General features: G+C 43.3%; 1 protein-coding gene across 1 annotated transcript; it reads left to right on the top strand.

Moving 5' to 3' along the window:
* Positions 1-1,515: 1,515 nt before the first annotated feature.
* LOC118645793 lies at positions 1,516-4,868 on the top strand. The gene is made up of 3 exons (XM_036287502.1): positions 1,516-2,219; positions 2,294-3,044; positions 3,219-4,868. The coding sequence occupies exons 1-3, from the start codon at positions 1,759-1,761 to the stop codon at positions 4,866-4,868; spliced, it is 2,862 nt and encodes a 953-aa protein (XP_036143395.1). The 5' UTR covers positions 1,516-1,758.
* Positions 4,869-11,557: the final 6,689 nt, after the last annotated feature.

Raw genomic sequence — 11,557 nt, forward strand, 5'->3', positions numbered from 1 at the left:
AATAACAATGTTATAATTTTTTTGTCGGCTGCTAACTTATGAGACGCGTAGTCATGGGAGAAGATACTCTTGAAATCCATCGAAGACAAAATAATGTGAAAACTTGAGAAGTGTATTGGATGGAGAAATAAAAAACGTTTGTCGCACCGACACCTCAATCGCTACGAGGAATGCGATTCGCGGTTTAGCACCGATATCCAGCTGTTCGCAGAATTAGGAGCTTTCTTTGAAATTATATATAAACAAAAATGGCGATGCCTATGTTCTGGTTGAGACAAAGGCAGACAAAGGATTATAGGAAGTATATAAATGGTCAGAAAAAATGCACGATCGCACAGTCGACTTGAAGTTCAAGATGTGAGAAGTTCATGTGAGCGAATCAGTGTGAAAAAAATGACTTCGAATAAAGTGATGGTGGAACTTGTAGACATCATAGATGTCGAAGTGATAGACATTGCAGACGATGATGTCGAAGTGATAAACATTGCGGACGATGATGTCGAAGTGATAGACATTGCGGACGATGATGATGTCGAAATGATAGACATTGCAGACGATGAAAACGAAGTGATAGATATTGTGGATGGTGCAAATAATGTGATAAACATTGTGGATAATCATCCGGAAAACTTTAATGTTGTGGACAATATACAACAAATGGACGATGCCCAGATAATAGACGTTGTGAATGACATTAATTTTGAGGATATAATGGATGAAGAGAGCGTAGCATCGGAAGATAGTAACTACATTAGTGATGATTGCAGCGAGGACAGCGAGGATTATATCGATGTCGTTGAGAAACATTTGACACCTGCGGAAGTGCGTGCCATAACCGCAAGATCGAAACATTGCGGTATATACTTTTATTACACCACGGGTGGTACATATTCAGTATGTGCCGAATGCATTATGCGAATAGCGGACACTGATTTCGGAATAATGCATGCTTTTAATAAACATATTACTAATGCGTTCGGTAGGCTGGATGGAAAATATTGCTCAAATTGTAGACAGCCCATGTTTGTAATGATTCCCAGTAACTTGTGTCCGGTTTGCACAGTGTAAAGACTTATTAATTATTGAAAAAAATAGTATTAAAAAATGGAACATTTTGAGCGCGAGCTGTTGGACCAAATTGACAGGGTCGCTACCTTGGGCGAGTGTTTCGAGTGGTTGCAGCGGTGCGACGAGTGTATCGAACGACTCGAGGAACATAGCCGCGTCAAGCGCCCTCGACTCAACGTTGGACAAAGACAATCTTTGGTGGCGAGAATCGCGCGACTTGCGGGTGAAAAGACGCGACTGCAAAGACGTTTCGTGCACGTCGGTGGTAATTACGCGAGTGACTCGTGTGACAACGCGGACAGACTCGTGTGGCGAGAAATTGACACCGCGTTTGAGAATCGCGTTCTGACAGGAGCGGTTATTAATGGGAACTACATTGAACCGCGAAAGTTTTTAGAAGACGCTGGTGGCATAGTACTCGAGCGAGTGCGGGACGCTATTGAAAGACACAACTCTGTGAAAGTGAACACCGCATTCAATGGCGTATTTGTAACGGGCGACAAACGCGCCAATAAAAGTATTACCACGAAAAACAGTGATCTCTTTAGAACATCAGACTTGGATGAGTGGTACGAGCGGTGCGTTATCGAGCCCACGTTAGCATCGCTCGAGGAATTCCAAGAACGCGATAGTGGGTGGGCGTTGTCGCGTATACAGAATTTGACTGTAAATGTGAATAAGTACAATTCTATGCGCGCGGGATGTCACGTGATATTACCGCAGGAAATAATAACAAAGCGTGCGGTTGTTAACGTGAAATCGATGGACAATGCTTGCTTCGCATGGTCTGTGATAGCCGCTCTATATCCCGCAGAAAGAAATTCAGAAAGGGAGTCATCGTACCCTCATTATACAAACGTTCTGAATTTCGATGACATTGAGTTTCCAATCGCGTTAAAAGACATTAAAAAATTCGAGAGACTAAATAATATTTCGGTCAACGTCTTCGAGATCCAAAAGGATCAAACTGAAACCTATAAAATTCTCCCGCTAAGACTCTCCAACGACAAGAAGGAGAAGCATGTTAATCTGCTATACGTGCAAGATCCACGCGAAGACAACGTGGGGCACTTTGCATGCATCAAGGATCTGTCTCGTCTAGTGAGCTCACAACTCAGTAAAAAGGAACACAAAAAATATATTTGTGACCGGTGAGTAATAATTTTATAAATGTTGTATTAATTTTTTATAATAAAAAATAAAAATTTACGCTATTTTTTTACAGATGTTTACATTACTTTAGTTCTGTGGAAAAGTTGGATGTCCACAGCGTAGATTGCCAGAAAATGAACGACTGCGCCATCCAATTACCTACTGAAGACGAGAAATGGCTGAGCTTCCGCAACATCAACAATAAGGAGCGCGTGCCGTTTGTCGTCTATGCCGACCTGGAGTGTACATTGGAGAAGATGGAAAAGGAGGATATGGAAATATCGTACCAACAGCATCATCATCAAGTATTTAGCTTGGGATATTATGTACATTGTTCGTACGATGACACATTATCGGGATATTGGTTTTATCGCGATAAGGATTGTATCGCATGGTTCACTAAACAATTAGAGAAATTAGCGCATCGCGTAAAATCAATTTTATCTGCTAAGGTCCCCATGGAAACTCTATCGAAAGAGCAATGGGAGGCATATCGTAACGCAAAGCAGTGTCATATTTGTGATAAGCCGTTCGCACCGGATGATACACGAGTGCGAGATCATTGCTATCTCACCGGTCGTTATCGCGGTCCCGCGCATTCGCTTTGTAACTTGTGTTATCAAAATGTGTTGTACATACCAGTAATTTTCCATAATTTATCCGGATACGATTCACACTTCATTATTAGAGAAATAGCCACAACATTCAAAGGGAATATCGATGTGCTTCCCGTTACAAAAGAAAAATATATTTCTTTTACGAAGCATGTCATAGGTACCGCCGATGAATTAGACCCAAACAATCACATAAAATTACGATTCATAGATTCGTATAAATTTCTCAATTCTAGTCTTGAAAAATTGGCATCATTTCTCGGTAAAGAAAAACTAAAAATTGTACGTAAGAAATTTTCAAATTTATCTGACGAAGAATTCGATTTATTGACTCGTAAAGGCATATTCCCATACGAGTATGTTGACTGTGTCGCAAAATTGAAGGAAACGCGTTTGCCATCGCGCGAATTATTCTTTAGTTCGTTGACGGGCGATACCGTGTCCGAGAGTGATTACGCGCACGCCAAGAACGTATGGGATCGATTCTCTATTCGAACGCTGGGCGAATACAGCGATCTGTATTTGAAAACAGATGTATTGTTGTTAGCCGACGTTTTTGAAAATTTTCGTGACAAATGTGTCGAAAGTTATGGTCTCGACCCCGCACATTACTATACATTACCGGGATTCACGTGGGACGCTATGCTTAAATATACACGCGTCAATTTCGAGTTGCTCACCGACATCGATATGGTAATGTTTATTGAGCGCGGTATACGCGGAGGTCTGAGTCAATGTTCCGGCAGATACGCGCAGGCTAACAACAAGTACATGCAGACGTACGACCCATCGAAACCATCGTCGTACCTCATGTATTTCGATGTAAATAATTTGTACGGATGGGCAATGTGTCAGCCGCTGCCCTATGGAGAATTTCAATGGGTCGAAGACGTCTCAAATTTTGACGTAAATGCGATCGCTGTTGATTCGCCCACAGGGTACATTCTCGAAGTCGATCTGGAGTATCCGCAACATCTGCACGATCGACATACTGACCTACCGTTCTGCCCGACGCGCGATAAGCCGCCTAGCAAGCGAGAACGTAAACTTTTAGCGACCTTGCACGATAAGAAGCGGTACGTCATTCATTATCGCAACTTGCAGCAATGCACTCGTCATGGTCTCCGCATAACACAGATACATCGTGTATTACAATTCGTTCAATCCACCTGGCTTCGCGATTATATCGAGTTAAACACACAATTTCGTACCCTCGCGAAAAACGATTTCGAGAAAAATTTATATAAATTGATGAATAACGCCGTATTCGGAAAAACTATGGAAAATGTGCGCAATCACGTAGATGTAAAACTTTTGACAAAATGGACAGGACGATACGGTGCGGAGGCAATGATTGCTAAACCAAATTTCCACAGTCGCAGTGTTTTTGCAGAAAATTTAATTGCAGTCGAACTCCGAAAACTTGAAGTGAAATTCAACAAGCCGATTTATGTAGGTATGTGTATACTAGACATATCGAAAATTTGCTTGTATGAATTTCACCACGAGTACATGCTACCTTTGTACCATGACAAATCTAAAGTCATGTACACAGATACTGATAGTCTCGTGTATCACATCGAGTGCGACGACGTATATGAAAATATAAGACGCGATATCACAAGGTTCGACACGAGCGATTATCCGACTGGTAACGCGTACGGTATGCCTCTTGCGAACAAAAAAGTTCCCGGGCTAATGAAGGACGAAAACAACGGTGCGATAATGACCGAGTTCGTTGGACTCAGGGCGAAAATGTACGCGTTAAAGGTGGATGGAAAAAATGACACTAAAAAGGCAAAGGGTGTAAAGTGTAACGTTGTCGCAAGAACGATAACATTCGACGACTACATGCGGTGTCTGCGAGATGAGATAGAGATGACGCGTCATCAGTCGTGTATACGATCTAAATTGCATGAGGTATACACGATACGTGAAACGAAAATAGCTCTAAGTCCATACGACGACAAGTGGTATCTCGTACCTGATTCGGTAAAGACGTTGCCGTGGGGACATTATCAAATACCTTTATAATATTTTTTGTATTGTACAGCCATTTTTATATTTTATGTATTTTATACTTTACATTTATATTTTAATGTTCACGTTTCGCATATTTTACAGTTTATATTTTATGTATTTTACGTTTTACATTTATTTTATAATTTTACATTTAATACTTCATATATTTTACGTGTTACACATATTATGTATTTTATGTTATATGTATTTTTAAAAAAATTATTTGATAATTTATGTGTAACGTTAGAAATGGACGATGGAAGGATAATAATAAAGATGCTTCATATATGTCACAAAAAAATTATATTTTTTATATAATGTATGCACTACGCTTTATATGTTTATAATAAAAACAATTTTTTATACTGATTAAATAACATTGTCTTTGTGTATCCACGAATTGTGTGATCCATCGAATCCCAACCACTTGACATAAACCTCGTTTCCTTTCCTGCGCAATACTTTCTCTACCAGAAATACATCCGGGTGAGTCGCGCGATGCAACTCATGCTCGTAGAACGCTCCAGCGATAGATGTTCCACGATAATCCTCGAGTAAATAAGTTACGGGGTTGGTACGCTGCACTTTAACGATCTTGAACACCTCGGTTGTCCAATTTGGTGTGTAACCTTTCTCGAAAATTGTCTTGTACTTGCTCACGCGTACAGAGTCGCCTACTTTGAATTTCGCTGGACCAACAATCTTTATAGTGCTGTATATCGTATCCAAGAGTCTTTCAGCCATCGCAGGAGTTACGTCGACGGGTCGCACACCGATCGTTCGGTGCTTCCGAACGTTGTAATTCGACACGAGACGTGATAACAGGTCAATCCACTTGTAATTACCGTTGAGCGTAAACTGCTTCCACATATCGTTCTTCAGCGTGCGATTAAAGCGTTCGACGACCGACGCCTTCATTACCGAGTACGTGGAATAATGGTTAATGTCATGTTTTTGCAATAGTTTCTGCACGTCGGCGTTGTAAAACTCCTTCCCCATATCGGTTTGTAAATTTTTCGGACGTCTGCCGCTCTCTTGAATTATCTCAGCGATAGCGTCAGCTGTCTCGCTTCCACTTTTGCTCTTGAGCGGTATAGCCCACGCGTACTTGCTCAACACATCGATGATGGTAAGTATGTAGTGGTAACCTTTGTTGAAACGTGAGTACGGAATCATCTCGACGATATCGGCCTGCCACAGATCATCGTATCCTCGAACTATGACGTGTCTCCGCGGAAAATTTTTTCTCGCTGAAGCGTGCAGTTCCTCGACAAGTCGTCGTTTTTCGGAACTAACATTAGATTTCGGTAATTTCATGTTTGATGTATGGGGTGACGTCGATCAACTGATTTGTTTTGACGATACGCAAGTTAATTTATAATAAGGCCTGCCTCGCGAATTCTTCGATGATGGACAGCATCTCGTTGTCATGAGCGTTATGACCAGCCCGATGCGAGGCTTCGAGCAACCGTAGACGATCCACCAGTTCGTTAGGATCGTCCCAATGCACGTAATCGATCATGTTGTCGTTTATTGTCATAGCGCGAGGTAATTCCTTTCCGATTGCATCATCGTTTGGTGTCATAGCGCGAGGTAATCCCATTCCGCTCGTAAAATCATTTTAATAACGGTGCAATTATATATTTATACTTGTATCCCTTATTGGCTAATAATCGGCCGTGTGTAACGTAATTACGTTTATGCGCGTTTGTAGCCAACAATATATCTTTGTACTTTCGTTTATCGTTTTCCGTGTAAACTGAATCGTTGGGATATCGTTTAAAGATCAGTTCGTAAAGACCGTGTGTACCAACGTATTTTACATCACCGATAATTATGTGATCACTACTGTTGACGTCGAACGTTTTATTACCCAACATCATACCATCCTTGTCTAAACGAACGCCGTACACGGTATCCATAATTTTCTCTTTTTCACTACGACCGCTGAGAAAATCTCCGATGTACTTTTGACCCAGCGGCCCCAAGTGCTGAGATAACGTTTCTAGACCTTCTGACGTTTGTAATCGATTTCGAATGGTTGTCGCAAACGAATCGTCGGCGGATTCAAAAACAGTCTCGAGAGCCTTATTTAACGGTTTTAGAGCTTCAATCGTTGATTGTACAGCTACCGTACGCGGTGTGGACGTTATCGCTGACGGATCTATCACGTCGTTGGACGTACGCTGCACCGACGGCGACGGTATATTCATTGCATCGTTTGACGTATGCTGCACCGACGGCGACGGTAAATTCATTGCATCGTTTGACATATATCGCATCCATTTGTTCGATTCACTTAATGCATGGTCCACTGAACTGTCTTTTCGTTTTCTCTTATTTTTTATCACATCCTTCTGGATGAACGATGTTTCGATGCCTACGTCATCGACACGCGGTTCTTCCTTTATCACGCGGACGCCGGAATTATCGACGATCTTTTGCAGCGGCTCAATGAGCGGCTCGAAGTGTCTCTTCGTCGCGATATTCTCCTCGATCCTACCGGTCTTCAAAGCGCGATGTTTCTTACGAATCGATTCGCTCGTTTTCTCAATTTCCTTCGCGATTTTCTCGCGCTCACGCGTTTCCTTGTTCCCAATCATGTTGACAGACAGCGTCGATCGCTCACGTTTCATCCCCAACGAAGTATCGATGACGACTAATCGCTCCGCAGCATCGCGAACTCGTTAAATCCTCTTCTATATCGCCCGTTAGTAAGTGAACTATCCTTGTCTATTACTAGAAATCCATAATCACGCCGCCAACAATCACGACATAACGCACAAAAATCATCGTATGACATATCGGTGTTAACATGATCGTTGTACACATGTTTCAGGTTGGTACCATCCTGTTTAAACAGGATCAGCAGGTTTGCGTTGTCGCGTATAAGATGTTTAGGTATTCTCGCGTACGACTGACAAAGATAAAAGCAGTCGACGTTCGAATGCCGACCCATCGCAAAATACTCTCTCACGGCATCCTGCTTGTCGCACGCAATATCGTCAAAGATGAAAATTGAGTTTGGACGCGCTTCATTCGGCGGAATGACGTCACAGTTATTGGAGAACGTAAAATAGTTAATTTCATTCATCGATCTTAACAAATTTTCCAAATACCGATATTTCGGCTGTTGCAAAGATTTCGAGTACACGTACACGTTCTCGAAACGTACACCGTGCGGACATTCCAACAAGTTTATCATAATGTTGGTTTTACCGCAGTTCGATGGGCCACAAATAATCGCGCGTATGGTAGTAGGCAGCATCGCGCCATGCTTGCGCCTCTCTCCGTCATCCCTCATTAGTCGTAACTTGTCATCGTAATTCGTAACGCATATCGCCAACGGTTGTCGCACGAATCTCATGTTTTCGGAATCTGATTATATAGTGGAATCGAACGACCTATTTATAGGCGAGTGAGTGCAGCGTATGCTGTATATGAGTATGTGTGCGTGTGTGTGAATGCAGCGTACGGATAGAGAAAGCATAAAGGAAGAAGATAAGCTCATTACGGTGCGTATCAATGGCCGCGCGAAGAAGGAAGATAAGCTCGTCGCAGCGTGTATCAATGGCTGCGCGGGCGTGACGCTATACCCCGCAATGGTTGGGCGTGATCGCTGTGTTTATCAATAGTCGGGCGTGACACAACTTATCACCGTGCGTACTAATGGGCGATCCTGTTGAAGATGACTGCTAAATTAATATAGAATTAATATTTTTACGTTCGTTCACATACTTTTAACGTTCGTTCACGTATTTTCCACGTTCGTTTACGTACTTCTTATGTTCGTTTCACGTTCGTTCACGTACTTTCCACGTTCGTTTACGTACTTCTTATGTTCGTTTCACGTTCGTTCACGTACTTTCCACGTTCGTTCACGTACTTCTTACGTTCGTTCACGTACTTTCCACGTTCGTTTCACATACTTTCCACGTTCGTTTACGTACTTCTTACGTTCGTTTCACGTTCGTTCACGTACTTTCCACGTTCGTTTACGTACTTCTTATGTTCGTTTCACGTTCGTTTCACGTTCGTTCACGTACTTTTCACGTTCGTTTCACATACTTTCCACGTTCGTTTACGTACTTCTTACGTTCGTTCACATACTTCTTATGTTCGTTTCACGTTCGTTCATGTACTTTCCACGTTCGTTTACATACTTCTTACGTTTATTTCACGTTCGTTCACATACTTCACACGTTCGTTCCACATTCGTTCACGTACTTCTTACGTTCATTTCACGTTTTAAACATCCTTACGTATATGTATAACCGTTTCATGTTTAACATCTCTCTATATATTTTTTCTTTATTCAGAACGAAACATGTTGCGATCTGAGGCTATTTATAGGCGTGTAAAATCACGCATCGCTCAGTATCAAACATGTATCTTATACTGTCACACCCCTCCGATATACTCGAATTGAGCGCCGAGCAGTTAGAATTCGTGCCAAAACCTATTTTGCTACGCGTGTGTGGCAACTACATCGAACACGTTTGGGACAGGCTTCCGGAACATATAAGGGCTGATCTAGAGGTTCGAAGCTATCGTCGTTGCTACGAGCATTACAATCAACCGTGGCAGCGGACGCACATCGACGGACCCGCGCCGTTGATCAAAAATTGTGTCGAATGCCGGCTGTCGCAACGGTAAAACGCGGCTGTGGTCAACTGCTGAATCGCGCGATAAACGCTCTTCCTTTCGAATTACATATTCCCGGTTACCAGTTTTGCGGTCCGGGTACTCGGCTGAAAAAGCGATTGGCCAGAGGTGATCAAGGTATAAATCCGCTTGACGCGGCGTGTCGCGAACACGACATTGCGTACTCCCAGAGCAACGAGCTCATCGACAGACACGCGGCGGATAAGATACTCGCGGACAAAGCGCTAAAACGGGTAATCGCGAAAGATTCACCTCTCGGGGAAAGAGCAGCAGCTGCTGCTGTCTGGGCAGCCATGAAAGCCAAGACGAAGATTGGTATGGGTATGAAGAAGAATTCAACGAAAAAATCGACGAAAAAAAAACGCATACTTCAGACTGCAAAACGAGGTGGTGCATTACCGATTTTACCAATATTGGGTGCACTCGGATCCTTGATTGGTGGAGCGGCTGGTGTGGCAAAGGCAGTGAACGACAACAAAGCCGCGCGACGTCAGCTCGAGGAGTTACAGCGTCACAATCGCGCGATGGAAGGTCACGGCTTATATCTCGCCCCATACAAACGCGGGCGAGGACTGTATCTTGCCCCGTACAAACATGGAAAAGGTGTACAGAAGAAAAAAAAAACGTCGAAGAAACATTAACACTACCCACAGGTGCGACGACGAACGTGCAATTGACGCAACTAGCAAAACGCGCGCGTATTCCATATTTCAGAGGTGTTTTTATGCGTAACGCGTTACCGACGAGTGGTGCGCGTCTAAACGAGAGTGGTATCATAAATTTGGACGATACGACGGGCCCCGGCACTCACTGGGTGGCGTACGTAAAGAGGGGTAACCACGTCGCGTATTTCGATAGTTTCGGCAATCTTCGACCACCTAGAGAACTAGTACGATACTTTGGGGACGGGGTGACAACGATTGAGTATAATCGAACGTCCTATCAAACGTACGATCAGAGCATTTGTGGACAACTCTGCCTGCAGTTTCTTCAACGCGTGTAAATTTAAAAAGCTGAACTAGTACCGCAAAGACTCAGTATTTCACCACCATCATGTCGCTGACGTTTACCCTGAGCGGCAAGAGCAGCGTTCTCGCGGCACACTATTCTCCAGCTATAGATTTGAGCGACGATGCTTATGAGCTCGGTCTAACGATTTTTGAAACCTATAACACGATACCGAACGTGAATGCCTCAAACAATACGTTTTACTTTGACAAGGATAACACGGAGATTACGATTCCCGAGGGATCGTACGAACTGCGAGCTATAAACGAATTTTTGAAACGCACAATTTCACAAAAACGTCCGCAACACGATGGAACTCATTCCGGTGACGTTACGCGTGGGGGCAACGATGATGATAATGATGGGGAGTATCCGATAACGCTTCGCGCCAACTACAATACAATGAGATGTGAGATCAAATGCGCCTACAGTATACATTTTGGTAAACCCAACAACATAGGATCGCTGCTAGGATTCTCACCGAAGCGTGGTGTACTGCTACCGCGAAAATGGCACGAATCGGACGTGTCGATCAACATAATGAACGTGAACATTATTCGCGTGGAATGCAACGTGACCGCGGGCGCGTACAGCAACAATAAGAGTGTACACACGATACATGAGTTTTCACCGAGCGTGCCACCAGGATATAAGATATCGGAAAGGCCCACACAAATCATTTATCTGCCAATCATCGTGCGGTGCATTACGGATCTGACAATACGCGCCGTCGATCAGAACGGACGATTGCTTGATTTTCGAGGAGAAGAAATCACCGTCAGACTGCACGTGCGACGACGGTTGCAACAATAACGCGAACGTGAGATGCTCGTGCTAAACACATCGCAGCGCGCGAAAGATAACGTTATCTCCACACCAGTGCCAACATTCCAACAGTCACCCGATACTCTTGCGACAACGTTTAATAATATTCAATCATCCTGTTGCCCCGAGAAAAAGAAGCTCAACGCGTCAAACGTTAAATTTTTACAATCTCTGGGATTCGCGGTGCGAAACGTCTGATAACG

The sequence above is a fragment of the Monomorium pharaonis genome, chromosome 5 (assembly GCF_013373865.1).
Source record: "Monomorium pharaonis isolate MP-MQ-018 chromosome 5, ASM1337386v2, whole genome shotgun sequence".
NCBI classification, from domain to species: Eukaryota; Metazoa; Arthropoda; class Insecta; order Hymenoptera; family Formicidae; genus Monomorium; species Monomorium pharaonis.